Source organism: Lagopus leucura, unplaced genomic scaffold (assembly GCF_019238085.1).
Source record: "Lagopus leucura isolate 7727_CA_CO unplaced genomic scaffold, USGS_WTPT01 Super-Scaffold_100081, whole genome shotgun sequence".
Lineage (NCBI taxonomy): Eukaryota > Metazoa > Chordata > Aves > Galliformes > Phasianidae > Lagopus > Lagopus leucura.
Window position 1 is genome coordinate 65,060 of NW_024962317.1, and position 20,446 is coordinate 85,505.

Genomic DNA, 20,446 nt, shown 5'->3' on the forward strand with positions numbered 1-20,446 from the left:
GGCTGCATGGCTAATTGGGTGATTTCTAATGGCTGTATTCCCACCAAGTCCAAATGCAGTAACTGCGAGTCATTAAGTGGACGTTAACTGATCTTTCTTTTTAAGACTGTTTGCTTTTCTTATCAACATGAGGATTGTGAATGGCAAGAAATCTCCCTTTGAAGAAAATACTTCCACTGGGATTCCACCGCGGTGCTGACTTGTCTGGAGGGTTTGTTTAACTTCATGTTGGATTTCACGCTGGAGAAAGAAGCCAGATTGGGAGTTCTGGAGTCTCTCCCTTCTGCTGTCTTGCAGGGCAGGAGGAAGTTTCTCTCTGTGCCCTGGAAAGCCCTGATCTCCTTCCTGCAGCCCTGGGAGCAGCGGGCTGAGAAGCCTTGTGCAGGTCGGAGCAGCACAGTTTACCCTTAAGATGGTCATTAAAGCTTTGAGTTAATCCTTTAAACCTAACTTAATTTCCAATTCAGACACGGTAACGCATTTGTAAGTTGCACCTGCACTTGTTTTCTGCTTATTGGCCTTGGCAGATACAGAGAACACCTTTAAAGCGGGAAGCTGAAATTGGTAAGAAAGTTTCGAATGGAAACTGCAAACCAGCAGCAGAGCAGTTATCGTGAGATCTGACTTCCTGTACTCAGCAGATAGCGTTATTTTTTTGGTTGAAAGGACACCCCACCCTTTTATTGCCCTTAAGGGAGTCAAATCTGTGTATGAAAAGGGGCATTTTGCAGGACGTTTGCTTCTCTGCGTTCTAGGGTCAGATCTGCCCTTGGTGACAGCTGAGTTCTGCGCTCAGCTTTGCCGTGTGCCCCAAATTGTATTTATACTTTTCAAGGGGAAGGGATTTCGAGGAGGTGATGTGCTGCATTTTCATAAATGCTCCCTTTGATTCCCATCTGCATATTTTTGGACGCTTAGAAAGGCGGTAGGAAAACTGGATGTGCTGTTGGGGTTGTGTTTCTCTCCTTTTTGTCCTTCTCCCTGTGTAACTGAAGGCTCTGTGCACACACAGCTGCATGCACAGCAAACTGCAGCCCAGCCTCATTGGAAGCACTGAGGTATTTTGTATCAATGCATTCCCATAGCAGCCAATTTCTGGAAGAGCGCTGCTAACGTTGCTTGCAGGTTCCTGCTTGCTGCATGGAAATCAAGCTGTCCCTTCCCCCTTGGCTGCCAAGATGCTGCCATGCAGGTGGTAACCCCAGCTGCAGGGATTACGTGTTGGCTGTAATAGAACTACAGATCTATGGAGCCAGGGGTGAACCAGCATGCTTTTATTTAGGGAACGCGTACAGCTATGCTAAAAAACTGCATGCACGGAAATGTTTTGGTGACAAAATAGCTCCAAATTGGTTTCTGGCTTAAAACCTTTCAAAGTACAGGAAGAGAAATGCTGGCAGAGGGAAATGAGAGCTCTGGTCAGGGTCTGTCCGACGGGAGGCGTTCCTCTGGAGCAGCCATGCTAAGCAGAAATGAGGTGCTGTGACCAATGATGGCTTTTTCCTTTGCCCTCCAGCTGCCTCAGCCCAGAGCTGGTGCTGTTCTGCTGCCAGCAGCTCTTTGGGCACGGAGCACAGGGATGGCAGTGCTACAGTGCAGCTCGCTGAGTTCTTGTGGCTCAGGGGATGAATGCAGGTGGTGAGCACTGAAGAAGCAAACACAGAGCCTGCAGTGCTACAGGGTAGCAGTAAAGTTTTGGCACGGAGCTCCAAAAGCGTTCATTGAAGGGAGCACTGGGGAATGGCACACGGAGCTGCACAACCAGGTCGATTTTGAGGTCTGCTGTAATTCTTCATCTCCCGTGTTTCCTCATTTCCATGTTTAAGTGTAGTTGGAAGACAAATGGCGGTGACTTCCCCGTTACGTTGTGCTGCGTACCTGCTGGGGACGTGAAGCAACCCCCCAGCCCAGCATGCCTTGTAGGAGGCTCCTTAGGAGAGACCAGCACCTGCTGAAGCACTTACTTCACGTTTGGCACCAATCCCAAGCGAGCCTTTTTGTAGCAACAAAACCATATGGACAGAGCAGGCAAAAAGCACAGCTCGTCCCAACGCTGCGCATCGCAGCTCTGCGCCAGAGGCTGGAACAGCATGGTGCTCCTCTGCTCTGCTGTGTGCCTGTGTTGTAACGGTGTGCCAGGGGATGGAAGCGCGGGGTGGGGGGGTCCGGGTGGTGCTTTGTGGCTGGGATCTCTGAGCTGTCTGATTCAGGTGTTCTGTTTGGACCCAGAAGTGCTGGCACACCATCAGCACGGGTCCTTTGGCTCCTCCCTGAGCCGTACGTCGCCATCAGCTCTGCTCAGCCCCACTCCCACCACCGCTGCTGAGCACAGGGCTCTGCTTTGACCTCACTGCCAACACGAGCAGCGTGGCGCTGCCTCACCTTGCTGGAAACATCTCTGCTCCGCCTCAGAGGCAGAATGGTGAAGCTGTAGTGCCGTTTCCTTTGCTTTAAGAAAGGGTAAAGAAACAAAGCACGCATATAAACATCCAGTTTGGGTGATGCCCTTTGTTTTCTAGTACTTTTCCAAACTTTGCTCTTCAAAATTCTGGCATTGAGAGGCAAAGGCTGTAAGACCTCTTTGAGTGGAACTAAACCAGATTTGTTGATGTACACACTACGGTGCCTTGGCAACCACGCTGCACCTAGTCCAAGAGCTGAACGTTCAGGCTTTAAACAATTCTTTGCTACCCATCAAGGAATGTTCTTGCATCTCAGAGTGCAGAAGCAGCCAGCTGACATCCAGTGAGGAACAACACAGCTGATAAAATCCGTGCTGCTCTGGGCTGGGAGGAGAGGCACCCTATGGAGGCACAGTGCTGAGCTGCAGCTCCTCGCCTTGGAAGGTGCATCCCGGGGATGGGAGTGCTGTGTTCAGATGGCTGCAAGCTGAGCTGCATTGCTGTAAAACAGAGCTTCGGTGGCTTCATTTTTCTGTCTCTTTTTGTCTCGAAAACCTGTGTCACTGCCCTGTCCTGGGAACAACAAGAACACTTACCTGGTGGTGGGAAGCAAGCATCTCCGTTACCTAGATTGCTACCAAGTGTGTTTGGTTAAAGCACACGCTGATCTGACTGCCTCACATGTTGGCTGTGCGTGTGCCCAGCTGGTTGGGTTTGGTGTTAGACTGATACAGGTCCTTTACTGCTGCTTTGCAGTGCAGCGGGTGACAGAAGGACCGTGTGCTTCCGTGTTCTTTGTGGGAAATGGAATGCGATTGCTGAGTGCACAGCAGTGCCTGGGTGCTGTCACAAAGGCTCTGTGTGGCGGAGGAGTGGTGTCCACACTGCTGCAGGTGGTGATCAGTGAGACGGGGAAGAGCTGAATTAATTAAAACAGCTGAAAAGCAACGGTGTTACCCTTACACTTTCCTCCTTGTTTTCTTTTAGTTACAGCTGCAGAAAACCCAGTATTTGCAACTAGGACAGAGTCGTGGCCAGTACTACGGTGGGTCCCTGCCAAATGTGAATCAGATTGGAAACAGTGCCATGGATCTGCCCTTCCAGGTGAGTTTCATTGGGGTGCTTCTGGTCTATGTTATGAGCTTTGTCAGTAGCTGCTGGTTCAGAGCACAGCACCGTGGCCCCAACGTGCAGCAATGCTGTAAAAATTGTTGCTTTTTTTTTGTTTTTGGATGGAGGATGGTTGTGTATGGGATGGGTGGATGGGTCTGGTGATGTTTGTTCTGCTGTCCTTGGTTGTGTTGTGTTTGTGTCAAGAGCAGGGAGGCACAATGCAGTTTCAGCAGCAGTCAGCGGTGACTTTTTCTGTTGTTGTGTGGTACCAAATTCACAGTGAGATCTGCAGAGGTGCAGCAGACTTGGAACAGAAGTAGAAGGGGAGGTGATGTGGCAAGGGTTGATAGAAGGAAGTGCTGGGGAATGCAGCCCAGGGCAGCGAGCATGTTGCATGGGAACAACGTGTGGGATTTTAGGGGGAGGAAGAGGGAGAATGGGGCAAAACAGATTTCAGAACTGCCAGATTGCTCTGGGCTGGCAGTGAGCAGAGGGGTGTAGCAGCTGCTGCTGTGACACTGGGAGCAGGAGCTCAGGGTTTGTACAAAGTTCTGCTGTGTGTTAGAAGGTGTGCAGTGCATAGGATTAGACGCTGGGACTTCTGGGACTCCTGATTTCTGTTTTGGTTGGCTTAGGGTGCTCAAGGTAACCAAAACGTGTGCATTAGTTCACCTTGTTTGAGCAGTAGCACTTTTTACCTTGCCAGGATGTGGTGAGAAATGAATGTGGTAGGTTGTGGTTTTCTGATGAAGGCTGGCTTAATGAGAAGTCATTGATGGTGACGGTGCTTTTCTGAAGTCCTTGTGGGCAGCTGAACTCAGGGATGTTCTTAAGAGCTTAAATCTCATACAAGAGGAGAGGCAAGCAGCCACTTCCATGTAGTGGCCTGCAGGGAGTGCAGCTCCTAAGGTGGCAAACCCTGCAGTCTGCAGTGTTGCTCACAGGCATCTGGCCTTAAGGCCCCCAGATTTGGTCAGCATCGTGCTGAGGAGGCTCAGGGTTGTAGGTTCCTTTCAGCAGAGTTTCAGCATTGTTGTCCTTGCTGGCTGTTGTGGGACAGCTGTTACATTGGGTCATTCCATTCTGAAGCTAGCAGAGTTCTCCTAAGGAAGCATTCAGGCGTTTGTGAGTGATAAGAGAGGAGTTTTAAGCTGAGGTGCCATGAAATCTGCAGGGATCCCTGTGCAGTGTGTGGGGCAGGGGCAGCTGCTGCACAGCACAGCGGTGTCTGAGCATCTTGGTTCTTTGCATTGCAGCACAACGGAGCTCTGGCAGAAACCTTTGGAGCAGTTCCCGTCTCTTTGGTAAACAAGTATTTAGGTTTGTGCAGATACGTATTTAGCACTGGTGTTCTGTTTGCCCAGGTAGATACGTATTTGAGCACACGTTACACTTTTCCTGGTATGCACAGTATTTATTTGATTCACCGACCCGGCTGGGAAGGAGTTCTGGTCTGTCACATAAATACGGGTGTTGCCATGCATCCCGGTTTGGAACATGCATAACAATTCCTGTTGCAGCCTCTCTGGACTCGCTGTGGTCTGTCATGTGATTCCTTATGATTTATGGGGGATTCATTTGGTGCAGACGGTGGTTCCTTGGCACTGTCTTGGCCTGATTTAAGCAATCTCTGAGCATGTGCACTCAGCCTGCATGTTGAACTCCGTTGGGAAGGGCAGAATCATCCCCACGTGCTGCTTGTCGCCCAGGGCGGGTGGTGGGGGCTGCTCCTCGCTTCCCCCTCTTCCACCTCACTGCTTTTGGTTTCTTCAGTCGATGCCTCAGTAAATCTTAAAGGGACACTGTTGCTGTAGAGCTCTGAGCTTTATTCCTTCCTGTCTGTATTTGGGCTTTTTCCTCATGTTTTGCAGAGTTGTGGTTCTGATCTCAAACCGTGGAGTGCATTTGAGTTAAGAGAAGCAGTTCCAGGTGTACCTTTCCCAAGGATCTATTTTTCGTCATCTTTCCCTTTTTTCTCAAGCAAGTTAGGGATTGACTTGGGATTTTTGTGCCTGCAAAGCCAGAGAGCAGCATCGCCCCGAAGTTCCTCGCCAGGTGTGGCAGGGACACTCCTTGCTTCCTTGTGCCACGGCTGCACTCAGATGAGATTTTTGTTGTACTTTTATGTGTGAGTGGTGTCATAAAACTTGAGGAGAAGCTGCCTTGCGTGCAGCTTTGTGTGCCAGTGCGTGCTGGCTTCCTTTGAAGGTGCAGGTGAGTCTGGCAGTGCAGTCCATGTGCTGCAGGCCGGCTTCTCTTTTGGTTCACTTTGCATTTGAGATCACTGGCGTTGGGAGTGCTTCTCCTGTTGGCCTTGCGCTGACCTGCAGGCTTCACAGCCTTCAGGGGTCAGTTCTGCATGGTGCCAGTTAGAACTGGAGCATTGCTTAGCACCTTCAGCAGAGATTGAAGCAATGGCTTGAAATTGAGATGCTCTGCCTTGAGATTTCTGAGTATTGGTGCAAGGATGTCGTGCTCATTAAGGAGCTGCAGCAGATCTGTGCTCTGCAGTCAGGAGTGTGTTACAGGGCACTGTGCTCTGCTGATGCTGACTGACTGAGGGGATGTTCTGCTTGGGCAGGTTACAGCATGGACACTGCATCCATGGACACTGATACAGGCTGGGTATGTCCAGAGGGGAGCAAAGTGGTTGCTGCTGAAAAGAAAAGAGTTAAAAATAGTAGGACGGCGCTTGAAGGAGTTACTGCAAACAAAACGGTTCAAAACAAACACAAAACAAATTTCTTTTTAGATCTCAGCAACCTCAGCTGGGCGCTTTGAAGTGAAATAAGACGAGCGTGGAAGGCAGGGGGCTGCATGGCTCAGCAGGCAGGGCAGCGAGTCTGTGCAGTACCTGCATGGAGGAGGAAGTTTTGGATTTCCAGGCAGGTGGTGTTGGACTCAGCAGAGCTGATGGCACTGGCAGGGAGGGCAGGGCTGTGTGGCCCCAGAGCTGCGTCTGTTGCTGGTGGGGTGGGAGCGGAGGTCGGTGCTGCCTTCCCCCCTCCCTGCACACACAGACTGCAAAGAGCTTTTGAAATGAGAGCTCTCAGCTCAGCGTGGGAATTCATCTTCCCTGCCCTCCCTGGGGCATCTCAGTCCTGGGATGGGCTGCTGACAAGCAGGCGCTCTGTGGGACGGAGGCGCTGATAAGATTGAGAGGGAATCCATCCAGCTCTGTTCACTGTGCAACCCGAATGAAATAAAAGCCTCTCCTGAGATGCCGAGCGCAGGAGCTTTTTCCAGACAGAGGAGGAAGGAAACTGCTTTTTTTTTTTTTTTTCTTTTTTTTTTCCTTAATGTTGTCAGTGTCCCCTTAAAATCATCATGCAGAAAGGAGAGGTGAGAGGAAGGCTTGAGAGTGTTAGGATCTCTGCGCATCCTCGTCCTGCATCTTCTCCTGCCCGTGTTCTTCCAGCTCTGGATGTCAGCATGTTCCTTCTGGATGCATGCTGCATGCTGCACCCAGGAATGTACTCAGCAGCAGGCAGCTGCTGTCGCTGCCACTTCGGCTGTTGTAGAGATGCAAAGGTTGGAGAGCAGCGCTGATGGATGCGAGGGCAGAGCCCACAGTCTGCCTCTGCTCACCTCTGATCTCTGGGAGATGGCCCTGGTAATTGCTTCCCACGGCTGTAGTGAAAGTGGAGAAAAAAATGTAGGTGCCTACATTTATCCATATCTTTCCTGGGTTTTATTGCTTAAAATGGTAGAACCTCTAGCACGACATAAATAAACTCCGGGCAGTTGGCTCGTGTGTGTATTTTTCTGCTTATGACCCCGCTCATCTCTCTCAGACTCCTTTTCAGTCATCCGGGCTGGACACGAGCAGAACAACTCGGCACCACGGTTTGGTGGATCGAGTTTATCGGGACCGGAACCGGCTGGGATCGCCGCACCGCCGCCCGCTGTCAGTGGACAAACACGGCAGGCAAATATCCTTTGCTTTGTGAGCCGGGCAGGGAGAGCCTCCCTTCCCACCGGGATCACCAGTTGGAGCTGTTGGAGTTCTCTTCTGCCTCCTCTCCTCACCTGTCAGCAGAGTTGCTCCCTGTCTCCATGCAGTTGCTGCCACCTGCTTTCCTGAGCCGTGATCTGCTCTGCAAACTCCTGAGTGCCCTGCAGCCGTTGCTCAGTGCTCACGGAGCTGGAAGGGACTGAGCTCCTTTGATGGGAAAGACAAAGCGGTTCTTGTGAAGCCGAGTTTCCCTTCAGAACTGAGCAGATCCAAACCAGAATAATGCTCTGCAGCTCAGTGCGCCTTTTATGACCGGCTGATTCACCCGTTTAACATCTGCTCGGCGCTGTTTCTTATTGCTGGTCGTGAAGATGAATTGGCTTTTTATTGCTCACTGGCTTCAAATTTGCCATGGTCACACTGGTTCGATGGGGCCGGGGGGGGTAAGCAGGACGGGAGGGCTGCTGCATTCTCATTAGGTGCTCAGAAGGGGGAAAGGGAGACGATTGTCCCACTGCTTAAATATTCCAACGAGCAAAATAATATTTCTGTTTCCAGCGTTCTTAAAGTCCGTACATCCCCCATAGGGGTCTGCTTGGCACATCTCCTGTGAGCTTAGTGCTTCGGCAGGGGAACTGGAGTTCCTCCTTAGCAATGGATTTCATACCCAGGCGTTCTTGCCCTTAACTGCCTCCTCACGTGGACAGCTGTCCGTACGGCACTGTGTATCTGTCACCTCCGTCCGACACGAGCTGGAGAAGGTTGGTACGCAGCAGAGCGCAGGGCTGTGGGGTTTGCAGAGCTCTGATGTGCAGCACGGCCTCACAGCCCTCTGCTGCTGCTGGTTGTGTGAGCTGCCATCACTGGTGGGGTGTGGAACCTGATTTCATTTTTCCTGTCGTTATTCATTGAGATGAGCGGCCTTTAAGATTGAGGTGAGAGGTGCTGTGATCTTTCTAAAGGTGTTGAAGGAAGGCTTTCCTTTAAAGTTTGGCGTAACCAGAGGATGTGTAAGAAGCTTTCAGCCTGAGCCGAGTTATTTGATCGTGCTCCACCTCAACAGAGCTTATCAAATTATTTTCTAGCTGTGGCAAACGGCTTTTCCTGTATCCCTCTCAATCCCGTTATTGGAACAATTACTTCTCAACCTCGAACTAATTATTTCTGTAAATTGATTGCTTCACAAAGAAATGATGTCTGGTATTTACCGAAAATAGATTTTGTTTTTGAACGCAGAGCAAATGCAGATTCCCTGCGTTGGCTGCGTTTATCTGAGATGGAGCTTTATTCACTTAGAGGAACTGATGATCAATTTTTCCTTTTTTCTGCCTTCCCCTCAGGACAAATTCAGACTCTGCCTTGCACCAGAGCACGATGACTCCAGCGCAGCAGGAATCTTTTTCAGGAGGGTCGCAGGACATGCAGCAGAAAAGAGGTCAGTAGGATATGGGTCCTAATTTGTCAGTGTTACACTGATGACTTCAGAGGAGTTTCTCACAGTTGACTTCATTAAATACTATGAGAAATGAAATTCTGGAAATTGATCATGCATTGAAATATTAAAGGCTGCTGAACTTTTTTTTCTGGCAAAGTAATCTGATGTGAAGAGCTGCAAATCCATCATAAAAGCCTGGAGGGTTTGAGTGTAATTCTTCACGTGCAGTTGCTCAGCAGGATGCATTGGCTGCTCTACAGAGCAGAGCACACTGACTGTCAGAAGCAGCACCAGATCACCTGGGCTGTTGTCCTGGAGCCCTCCTTCCTTGGGGTGGCAGGCAGTGTTTCGCTCTTATGTAAGCATGGTGCCATGGGGGGAATGAAGGAACTCTGTCACAGAGTGGCAAGGTTTCGAGTCTGTGAGCGTGCTGTGAGAGGCACTGCTTACCAATGGCTCTCTGATGGTACCTCTACAACCAAGGAGCAGCACAGCCCTCAGGCACTCACCGTTTTGGTGCCCTCTGCTGGCCTTTGCTTCTGCTGTCAGTGCACGAAATCCATTAATGCTCCTAAATCAGCTGAGAGAAATATACTCCTTAAACAGCAGAGGTGGGTGATGCACAAAGCTCAGGTGTGTGTGCACTGTACTGCAGCTCCTCCAGAGATGCTCCTGGAGCCGTAAAACATGGAATAGAAATCATCTTGGATGGTATTGCATAAATTTGGGTTTAAACATGGAACTCTCCTCGTCATCAGTTTGAAGGGCTGCTGTTACATCTCTCTTAGTGGACTTTGTTTTGCTGTATTTTGCCACCTTGCTGTTTCCTTTGATCAAATGTGCTTGAAACGTGGGGAAGGACAGCTTTGTAGTGCTTCTCTATCCCAGGGATGTGGTTTGGGTTTTGCCCTTCAGGGCTTGTCCTCTTGGCCACCCATTAGATGTAACAGATGTCTGTCACTTGTGTAAGATGCAAGAGGGAGGGAAGAACCAGCTCTCAGGACACCTTTTTCCATTTACTTGCAAGGGGGTGAACTTGGAGGCAAACACTTCGAAGCGCTGCTGAGCGTTTGTGTGCCTCGTGTCTGCTGTGACTTGCAGTGCTGAGCAGCGCTCTGCTTCTGCTGAGTGAAAGGAGCTCATGGGGTTCTGTGGAGCAGTGATGCTGCTGAGCTGAAAACTGATTTCTGAGAAGCTGCCCTTTGTTCCCCCTTTGCTTTAGTTTTGCTGCTGACTGTCCCTGGAATGGAGGAGGCCACCTCTGAGGCAGACAAAGCCCTTTCTAAGCAAGGATGGGACACTAAAAAGGTAGGAATCTCCTATTTCAAAGTACAGAGCTTTCATTTCCTAAACGTATTTAGGTAAACTAATGCTCTAAATGTTGCCAATCAAGGCAAACTGCTTGCAGAGATTAGAATTACGTTCTATGTTTAGCAGCAAATCACAATACATTAGATCAGAAGGGCTCTTTGTATGCATTTTGATTATATTAGGAGAAACTCTTACTGAAATCTGAGCCTTGCTGGGCTGGTAAAGCAAAAAGATGGCAGGTCTTTTTGAGACCTTCACAGAACTGGTGTGTAGGAGAACAGCTCTTCTTTAGAAATGAATTAAATAAGATTTTCTGAGTAAACTGTGTCATAAGCATTAATTCCTAGCAATATCTTTGCCTATAAAAATGTCTTCCTTCTATTTTAGACTGGGTCATCAAGACCTAAATCATGTGAAGTTCCAGGAATCAAGTAAGTTTTGAGCAATTCGTTTTAGAGAGCACCGAGATCTTTAGGAAAGAATGTTGTACCTTGAACGTTTGAGTTTTCTGCGACAGCCTTTGGCTGTTTAGATGTGGAACAGATGTAAAATAAGCCAAAGCTACTGCTGGTGTCCCCTTGGCTGCCATGTCTCATCTTGTAGTTTCGGTAGACCAGTTAATGTTTCTGTATGTGCATCTCCCTTTTTGCAACTGATTTTGTACAGATCTGCCCAGGCTGAAATTTCCACTGAGCGGTGGCTTTTTTTCCTCTCTCCCTTTTTTAGCATCTTTCCATCAGCTGACCAGGACAACACTACAACCCTGATTCCTGCTACACATAACACGGGCGGCTCCCTGCCGGACCTGACCAACATCCATTTCCCTTCCCCCCTCCCCACGCCGTTAGACCCCGAGGAATCCACCTTCCCTGCCCTGAGCAGCTCCAACAGCACTGGGAACCTTGCTGCCAACCTGACTCACCTGGGCATCAGCACTGCCACTCAGGGTAAGGTCTGGCTCTGCGCTGCTGCGGCTCTCCTGCCTCCCACCTCTGCCTCGTGGCCTGAAGCTGCACTGCTGGGTGGTTGTGCACTGCTGGTGGACTGGTACAGGACAAACAGCAGCATTCAGGGCGCCCCCCTCTTGTAATTAATTGTGCTTAATCCCCACACCGTTTGCATTATGGAAATGCCTAAAGTAGACCTTTGCTTTTCATTCCTTGAGGGTGTTATTTTTTTCCAGTGTGAGGATTCTTTTGAAGAGAGAACATTTCGCTTCCCCTGAAGCAAATTTTATCTTCTGAGCAGTCACAGTAGCACAGAGCCTGACAAGGTGTGCTGGTTTTTGTGCATTTGATTGCCTGATTCTTGGAAGTATCCCAGCTAGTCAGGGTACAACGGGAGGGCTGAGGGGAGCAGCACTGCATCCATCCCAGCACCTCCCAGCAGTTCAGCACAGTGGGGCTGAGCGGTGTTTGCTGGGGCTTTTGGGCTTTGGCAGTTCTGAAGTTTGATTCTTAAGAAGTAGCAGATAATGTCAGGAGTTGTTAACTGAAGCAAACGGCCTGAAGTGCTGGTTGCTGTTTGTTTCGTTGTTGCACTGGGTTCTGCCTGAGAATAGCTGTGCATTGTGTTACCTGCTGTATTGCTGGTGCTGGCTGCAGTCACTTGACTCCTAGAACAGGAAAAAAGTGCTTTGTCCAAAAATAGCAGATGTGTATTTCCTGTGTTAGGCAGGATTTACTTCCCTGCTTATAAACCTGCTCTTACACTGGAGAAAGGAAAGAATTCTAATCGGGTTAATGTGGTGCTGTGGCTCAGCTGTTAGGTTTAAGCACAAATGAGGAGCACAGTGCTGTTCAGTGAGCTTTCTGCTCTCCAAACAGGCTGCACAGCACTCCGGAGATGAGCTGTCGCTCACGCAGAGCTCAGCAAGCGTGCATGAAGGCAGGCAGTGTGCATGGAGGGGACAAACTTCTGCGGAGCGAGGCCAGATGGGGCTGCTGAGGTTTTTGTTTGGTTTGTTTTTTTTTTCTTTTCCTTTTTCACTACCCGCAATTAGCAAAGTAAATGGGATAAAACCAAACGGGTTGGTTTGTAATTGCTTTGAAAACATTTCCTGATCTACGGAAGATACTGCGGATTAGCAGGGTGCACTCACTGGTGGTGCTTCTGCTTCTCATTGGACCCCGTCCCGTAGTTTAAACAACGATATACTCACTGTGGAGCTTTTTAAAACCCATTTTCTCAAACCTTCCTCTCCTTATCTTGTAGATCTTTAGCTGAACACGTAAATGCTTTTGGGTCTGTGGCAGGAGCTGTGTGCTGTGCAGACAGGCCTGTGGCAGCCCCAGGAAAAGGTGGGGAGGAGCACCTGTCGGGTTGTGAGGAGCTGCCAGCAGCTCAGGCTGCACATTTGTGTGTTTGTCAGTTGCTCACACGGCCCGGGAGGCAGTGCTGATTTCTGCAAACATCGCGCGGGAAGCCAGGCAGCCTTGGGAGCGCGCTGAGAGCCGGTTTGCCTGCTGGCTCCTTGGCAGCCTGGGCTTCCTGGCTTTCTGGCAGCCTGCCTGGAAGCCTTGAGCAGCTGCCAAGTGCCGAGGAGCTCTCAGGTTTTTGTGAATTCCTCCTTTCTGGCAGCTCTGAAAGAAAAGCTCACTAGCGAGATTGTCCTGGAATTGCTTTACAGGGTGCCTCGGTTCCTCTTGGGTGAGGCTGAAAATAGAGAGGTTTCAAAACTTGCAGGTTTTGTCTGGGATTGGAGTAAAACTGCACTACTTGAGTTGTGTGCCCATAGCCCCTGTAAGGTTCTGTAGAGCGTGAGGGATATTTCCTGCCTCCCTGTGTGCTGGTGTGCCATTAAAAATGGTGTACGTCCTGTGTAACCAGTTTGTCTTCTGCACTTTCCATTAAATAGGCGTTTGGATTTCTTTATATCACAAGTGCCCTCTGATTGGTCTCACTGCATATCCGTTATCTTCTTCCTGAAGCTGGAGCTCCTACAAATGGAGCAGAAGGTGCTGCTCCTGAGTTCCCTGTGAGAATGGCTCCGAGTGTTTCTGCAGAGCAGTGCTCTGGAGCTGCTCTGCCCATTGCAGTTTCAAGTTGCTGTCTGCCCAGTCCTGACCGACTGTGACCAGCTGAGGTCTGGGATAAACCTGGGGGTTTTTCCTCTCTTCCCGATGCTCTTTAACCTGACAGAATTCATTGCACACCAGCCAGCTTTGTGTCGAGGTGCTGTCGATCTGCGCCATGCGTTTCACAGCAGAGGGAGCCTCTGTCCCTATGTGCCGTTGCCCCGCTGCCCTCTGAGCTGCTTTGTCCCTTCCTGGCAGGGATGACACCTCCAGCTCCATCCCAGCAGCACCGGCAGCCCAACGTCAGCCCACTGTCGCTGAGCGCGGACTCGAGGCGGCCGCAGTCGCAGCAGATGTCTCCTACACTTTCCCCTCTGTCACCCATCACTCAGGTAGGAGTGCCTGGAGACGGAGCGTCCAACAATTAGAGGGAGTTCCCAGGCAGCCCGGGTGACTCTGATTCTTCTTTTGAAGGCCGTGGCGATGGATGCGTTGTCTCTGGAGCAGCAGCTTCCCCCGTACCCGTTTTTTACCCAGACGACTTCCCAGCAGCAGCAGCAGCCCCAGGTGGTGAGCAGCCTGCCTCAGAACACTCCGTTAATGCAGACTTCTGGTTTACAGCGAGGAGCTCAGCTGCCCCCACTCTCCGTCACAGTACCTTCCACCATCCCGCAGTCTCCTCCGGGCAGCCAGAGCCAGAGCCAGCCGTCCATGGGAATAGACATCAACTCGGTAAGCTGGGGCAGGGCTGGAAATGTGGCACTTCTGTCCCGAAAACGTGGTGCCGTGCAGTCTGAATGCACTGAGAGTGCTTCGATTTAATGCACCTTCAGGTGCTTTGTAGACAGCAGTTGGCTTTAGAGCGTGTGCTCAGTGGCTGTAGTTTCCTAACGTGGTGTTCCCTGCAGCTCTGTTTGGTGAGACCAGCTTGAACTGTGGATAGCAGTGCTTGTAGTGCTTCACTGGAACAGGCTGCCCAAGGAGGCTGTGGATCCCCATCCCTGCAGGCATTCAGGGCCAGGCTGGATGTGGCTCTGGGCAGCCTGGGCTGCTGGTTGGCGACCTGCACACAGCAGGGGGTTGGAACTGGGTGAGCATCGTGCTCCTTTTCAACCCAGGCCATCCTATGATTCTATAGCACGTCCTGTGAGGATAGGCTGTCAGGCTGTTAAATGAGTGCACAGCCAAAGCACGATGGACACATGGGGCTTTGGTACAGAAGCTGCTAACCTGCACTCCTAAAAACTGGGGACAGCTGTGCTCTGGCCACTGCCCTGCTCTGCCAGGTCTGGTTGTGTGACCCTCCTGGCAGCCGCTGGGTAACAGGAGGAGCTCAGTCTGTGATGGTGGAGCACAGGTTGTGGGTTGCTTTGTGGAGGAAATGTTGACAGTCTGTGCTGGTAAATGCTTCTTGGAAGGAGCTGCTTTCATGCCAGGGTTAAAGGGAAAGGACAAAGCAGTGGTGGGAAGGATTCCAATGCACTCAAACTGTCCCAGTGTTCTAATGCCCACATGGCTACCAGGACAGGTGATTCTGATTTCCATTCTCTGCTTTCTGTGTTGCTTTCCTCATCCTTAAGTTCTTTATCACCTTAACTTGTAGGGTGCTGTGCAAAGAGCTGTTCTTGCTGTCTGTGTTCTATTCAGATGCTTCGGAGAGCTGTAATTTGTTCAGGTCGGGGATTCTCTGTGACAAAAAACCAAAAAGGCAAAGCTCTGCAAAGGCTTTGTCAGGAAGATTGAGAACAGTGTCAGTATCACTGATGTGAGCCCACAGAATGCAGTGGGAATTCTCAGACGACGTGTGTTGCATGTCCTGGGCTCAGAGCAGCTTCGAGGAGGATTTCAGTCCTTGTGGTTAGACATGTGCTTCCATCTCGGTGACACAGCCAGGCTATTTCAGACAGGGCAGAGTAATGTGAGACGGACTCTGAGTGTGTTGTAAACACGAGGTGGGAATGTGCGCGTATGGCAAACACAGTAGAGAATAAATGAAGTTATGCTGAGATTTTGAGACTGCTTTTCCCCAGATTGCTATCTACCAGACTTCTCAAAATTGAGTTTAACTGGAAACTGAACAAAGAAAAAGTATTGGAAGAGTTGGGCTGCCCTGCAGCAGCGCCGTGCGCAGGGTCTGTGCCGCGCTCACCCCTTCGCTCTCCCTCCTGTGGCATTACTCACAGCAATCTTGCCTCCTTGTAGAGCTGACAAGTGCTGAAGAGGACGGTTTCTCCCAGCTTCCTCAAGCTGCGTTCACCAAAAGTTGCTAATTTTCCAGCCTTCCATCAAGCCCATGGTCTCTAATTCTGTGTTGTTCTGTAGGCTTCACTCCAGCAGTACCGCAGTAATGCTGGCTCCCCAGCCAACCAGTCTCCCACCTCTCCTGTCTCCAATCAAGGCTTCTCTCCTGGCAGCTCCCCTCAAGTAAGGGACTCTGTGCTTCCACAGGCCTTGCTTCTTGTGTCTGTTTTAGTTGAGTCTCTCCATTACTGACCCATAGTTGTCTCACTGTGAGTGTGTGTGCCTCATGCATTACTGATGTCTCATCTCGTGTGCGGTTTCATTCCGTTCCAGAGTTTTTCTGTAGCTGGTGAATTGCCTTTTCATTGACCCAAGCTGCTTACTGGGGCACCGCAACGCTCAGTTACTGCTTTGGGGCAGACAGCAGCTGCAGGAAGATCCCCCCATGAGCAGTGTTGTGTAGGAGCTGCAGGTGAGGGTGGCAGGGAGAGGGGGTGCTTGTGAGTAGATCGTGGGGCTGCTCCGTTCCCAAATCCCACCTGTAGGAACAAGGCGAGCCGAATTCTTACAGAGCATCACAACAGGGGCAGAAAATCCATTTTCTGCTTCAGGATTTAATGCTTCAGGCTGTAAGGAGGATCCTGTCTAATTAAGTGCCGCCCCTTCGTGGTTCTGAAGCAGAAGCTGCCCTTCTCCTTGTCTTCAGCCACAGGAGGGTCAGTGGTCAGCTCGGCATAGAGCAGGGTGTCAGGGCTGTCTGCATTTTCCCTAACCCTTGTTTAATTGCTTCTTAACTTTTTTTTTCTGGCAGTCCTGTTGCACCTCAAAGGAAGCAAGCGAGCTTGATTTTGCTGGCTGGCACGAGGAGCAGAGCTGCAGGCAGCCTTGCTGCGTGTTCCCAGCTCTGGAGGGCACTTGTGCAGCCCAGGAAGTTTTGATTACGTGATTTTTCTTTCCCCTTTGACTTCTCAGTGGCTCTTGGTTTTGTCCACAGGCTCGTTGCCCTTGAGGGAAGCCTGTTGTCACTGAGGGAAGAGAAAACAGCTCAGGAACAAAGCAAACCACAGGTAGTGATTATGGGGGCAGCTCCCAGGTAGTCAGATCTGCAGAGCAGTAGCAGCAGGTTGGTTCCAGCAGCAGAACTGCCCCCTGTCTGCCTCTGGCTAACGAGCGTGCAGTCAAGGAGGTGCAGCCAGGACAGCACTCGCTCCTTTTTCTCCCATTACTTCCAGGTTAACTCATCCTGCAGCTTCCCACTGCAGTGTTAGTGCCATGCCACGTACGGTTCATTCACCAGAAGTTGCTTTTCATCTTTCCACATCTCTTGATCGATTTGCTCTCGTGTTTTAGCTGTCTGCTTGTTACCTGGAGGTCTTCCTGTTCCAACACAAATTGAAAAGCTCTGCTTGTAGTTCTCAGCTCTGTGTGTGCATGGCTTTTCACTGGCAGTGGCTTGTGCTTTCCTCCTCTAACACCTGGCGTACAATTCCAATTAGATAGAAATCTGCTTTATTTTTTAGTGAATGGCTGAATGCTGCATACATGGTATGTATTTTTCGGCTAATAATTTAAGCCAGGGGTTTGTGGTTTTGTTTTCTTTTTCTCCTTGCAGTCACCACATCATTAACCCAAGAAGATGAACTGTTGACAAAACAGACCTCATCTAGCATTTCTGTAGGACGTGGTGTTAGCAAGATGTTCTTCACAGAGTTGTCAGTAAATTATCCCGGGACTCCGCAGTGTTGACGTAATGACATTTCCAGTTGATTTCCTTTGGGAGTTGCAGTGCTTACAAATGCAACAAGTGGCGTGCTTCAGGGCTGAGAAGCAGCGTGGGCCTGTGAGTTTGGTTAGCAGGCCTGGATGTAGGCTGGCACAAGCGGGTTTGTTCCCTGTTGGTTGCTCTTGGTGTTTCCCAGTGCTTTGGGGATGGGAGCAGCGCTTAGCAGGATGCGAAGGTCTGAGGTTGCGCCCTGCTTAAAGCTCTGCACCAAAGAGATGTGAGAGGTGGCAGGAAAATACCCAGACCTCCGTCCTCCTCGGAGCGCTCGGATCAGTGCTGGAAGCACAGCTGTTACCCAGAGCAGCTCTGGTTCACACTGAGCAGCGGTGTCCTGAGTGCAGTTCTGTCAGAACAGACAGAAATCTCCGTCAGGCTTCGCAGAGCCCTGCAGCGCTGGGGATGGGGCCTGTCCTGCTGTGCTGCAGGGTTACGGATGGTCAGCTGGACGGGGCTGAGTGGGAGTAGCACAGAAGTGCTGATCCGAGGATAGCTGGGCAGCAGGCAGCTTATCAGTGTGGTAATGAAGCAGAGCATGTTTAATGATCAAGTGCAGCTTCTGCAGGAGGGCTTTGCTTTCTGCCACCAGGCGCCGTGTGCCTGTTACTCTGCAGTTGGATTCCACCCTGCTGCTGCAGTGGGACGCCTGGGAGGACAGGAGGACGCTCCCAGGAGCAGCAGTTTGCCATTTTCACCTCTTTCTGAGGAGGGCATTGAGTCACAAAGATCCCATTGTAGTTCTGCGGTCGTAGCTGTGACAGATCATAAGTGAATGCAGTGAGTCGGGACTTCATTTCTGTCCGTATTCAGGGCTCAGGCTGTGTAGAAAGAGTGGCTCCATTTGGTTTGAGCGTTTCCTCCGGAGAAATCCTGCTGTGATCTCCTGTCACAGCAATCTGGCAGCTCTCGCTCCTTCCCTGAGGCCACACTCTCATGGGACGGCCAAGGGTTCTGCCTGAAGGCAGGATGGCTTTTGTTAGCTTTGAAAGGAATATTATAGTGCTGCTTTCCTGCTTTTCTCCTCTCGTGAGGAGTTTTGTACCAAACTCACCCTCCTTGCGTGCAGCCTGCAGGTAAGCTGAGATGTGCTGTGGGTGGAGGAGGACGCAGCGTGAGATGTGAGATGTTCTGTGTGCTGTTGGGGACACGTCCCACATCCCAGCACCCTGAGCTGTGCTCAGCGCTTCTCCCTGTGCTGCCGCAGCTGAATTGCCTCTCTGGTGCTGTAGCTTAGCGTCACATGCTGCCAGTACTCATAGGGAGAAGATTCGGAGCCTGGATACATAGCTTAAAGCATCTGGAAAACGCCACGTGAAATGTTCTGTTGTCTTTTCCCCCTCAGGGCTTAAGCAGAGTCTCCACACAGATCAGTTTTATGGAGCCCCGTCCCCACGTGGGCTGCTGGTGGTTGTGGATCAGGAGTCGTTGCTTTGTGGCAGCTCCGGGGCAGTGCTGAGCAGCGTTGGAGCGCTGACCCGCAGCTCTGGTCGCTCCATCTTGCCGGAGGGACCGGCAGAGTCAGCAGGGGGTGCAGCTCTGCCCGGCTGCTTGCACAGAGCTGCCGGTCGCGCTTCGCCGCGGCTCTTCTGATCTGCAGCTGCAGCGCAGAGTGCAGCTGGGCTGCGGCAGGGAGCTGCAGGGCTGCGCCGTGCCGGAGATCGGCGCGGTGCTGCGGGGCTGGGCCTGCGCGGGGCTGGCCGCCATTGCACGCAGGCTGTCCTTCACACGCAGTCGCGGTGATCCGTGTTCCTCGTGCGGCCCGACGCGCTCGTCTGCATTCGTCCCTCAGCAGCTTCGTGTCGTGTGTCCTCCAGGCAGTTTGTTGGGTCCCTGGTCGTGTCTTTGTGCCCTCGCAGGGCTGCGTGGCGCAGCTGGCTCTGCAGGGAGCGCTGAGCGGCGCCCAGTGGGAGGCGCCGGCCGTGGGCTCGGGCCGCTCGCACGCCGTGGGTTCCTCTGTCTGAGACCTTTGCACCATAAAGACTCTGTTTTGTTTTCAGCATTCTTCCATTCTGGGGAGTGTATTTGGTGACTCCTATTATGATCAGCAGATGACAGCTAGGCAGGCTAATGCCCTATCCCATCAGGTGAGCAAATTCATCTCCGACTTTCAGCTGTCTCGGCCGCTTTCAGCTTAAAATAAATATAATTCAGCTACTGGTTATTCTGTGTAAGATCACGCTCTGTCCTTTTAATTTTACTTTCTTACTTTCCCTTTGCAACACGTAGGGATCTCTTGTCTTCCCCCATCCCAACTTCTCCGTCCCCATTCCTCCCTCTGAGCCAATATAGCAGATGTTTCTAAATGTGTTCTGCCGAGTTGATTGGCTAAGGAATAATGACAAGGCTCTGGCAGCAGGTAAAATGCCTTCCAGGTCAAATGCCTCTGAGGTGGTGCTGGGCGGGCAGAGGCCCCAGGCGGTAGCATGAATTGGTTTTGTTTCTTCTTCCTTCCTGCTTTGCTTTAAAGCTACCGCTTACAGTCACGAAAGCGCCGCCTTTATTTTGGCATTTCCCCACGTTCCCAATTTGGCAGTGAAGTGTTCTGGAGAGTTAAGTGAAGCTGCACCAATATTTTGACCAACAAACCTAAAGATGAATTTGTTTGCCTGCCTTTCTTCACACCCCTTCCCATCCTTGAGCTCTGTAAGTTATTTCTGCTGCCTTTCCCGATGGTTGGAAGTAACAATTCCTTTGTGCCTTGGTCTTCAGCTCGAACAGTTTAACATGATAGAAAACGCCATTAGTTCCAACAGCCTGTACAGCCCCTGCTCCACGCTTAACTACTCCCAGGCAGCAATGATGGGCCTCACCGGCAGCCACGGCAGCCTGCAGGACTCGCCGCAGCTCAGCTACTCCAGCCACGGGAACATCCCCAACATCATCCTGACAGGTGAGCAAACGCCGCGCTTCGCAGAGCCCGGCTGCGCGGTGCTGCCTTGGCTGGGGAGAGCTGGGCAGGAGCTGGGTGTCGCTGCTCTTTGGGGCTCGGTTTCAGCTCGTGTCGGCGCTGAGTTCCCGGCTGTGGGGCTCCTGCTCCGTCCCTGCCATCGGCGCAGCGCCCCCCTGCTGGCTCACGCATCCACGAGAGCTGAGCTCCTTCCTCTGCCCGAACTTGCCGGCAGGGATTATTTCAGTGTTCCATACGGTGGAGAATCTGGTCACAGTTGGACATTTGGAAGCAGTTTCTGCATA

The 20,446-nt window shown here is 51.2% G+C and overlaps 1 protein-coding gene across 3 annotated transcripts in view; it reads left to right on the top strand.

Annotated features, from left to right (window-relative positions):
- Positions 1-20,446, top strand: part of CRTC1 (CREB regulated transcription coactivator 1) — a 38,658-nt gene that overhangs the window by 10,133 nt on the left and 8,079 nt on the right. Inside the window, exons 2-14 of one of the 3 annotated variants that reach the window (XM_042887380.1) lie at positions 3,390-3,506; positions 4,772-4,819; positions 7,310-7,447; positions 8,170-8,231; positions 8,811-8,905; positions 10,128-10,213; positions 10,604-10,647; positions 10,943-11,163; positions 13,492-13,625; positions 13,708-13,965; positions 15,556-15,657; positions 19,252-19,338; positions 19,964-20,144. In XM_042887380.1, coding sequence (XP_042743314.1) covers positions 3,390-3,506; positions 4,772-4,819; positions 7,310-7,447; positions 8,170-8,231; positions 8,811-8,905; positions 10,128-10,213; positions 10,604-10,647; positions 10,943-11,163; positions 13,492-13,625; positions 13,708-13,965; positions 15,556-15,657; positions 19,252-19,338; positions 19,964-20,144 — 1,573 coding nt within the window. The remainder of the gene's footprint in view (positions 1-3,389; positions 3,507-4,771; positions 4,820-7,309; positions 7,448-8,169; positions 8,232-8,810; positions 8,906-10,127; positions 10,214-10,603; positions 10,648-10,942; positions 11,164-13,491; positions 13,626-13,707; positions 13,966-15,555; positions 15,658-19,251; positions 19,339-19,963; positions 20,145-20,446) is intronic. The other 2 variants (XM_042887382.1, XM_042887381.1) reach the window with 2 other exon arrangements.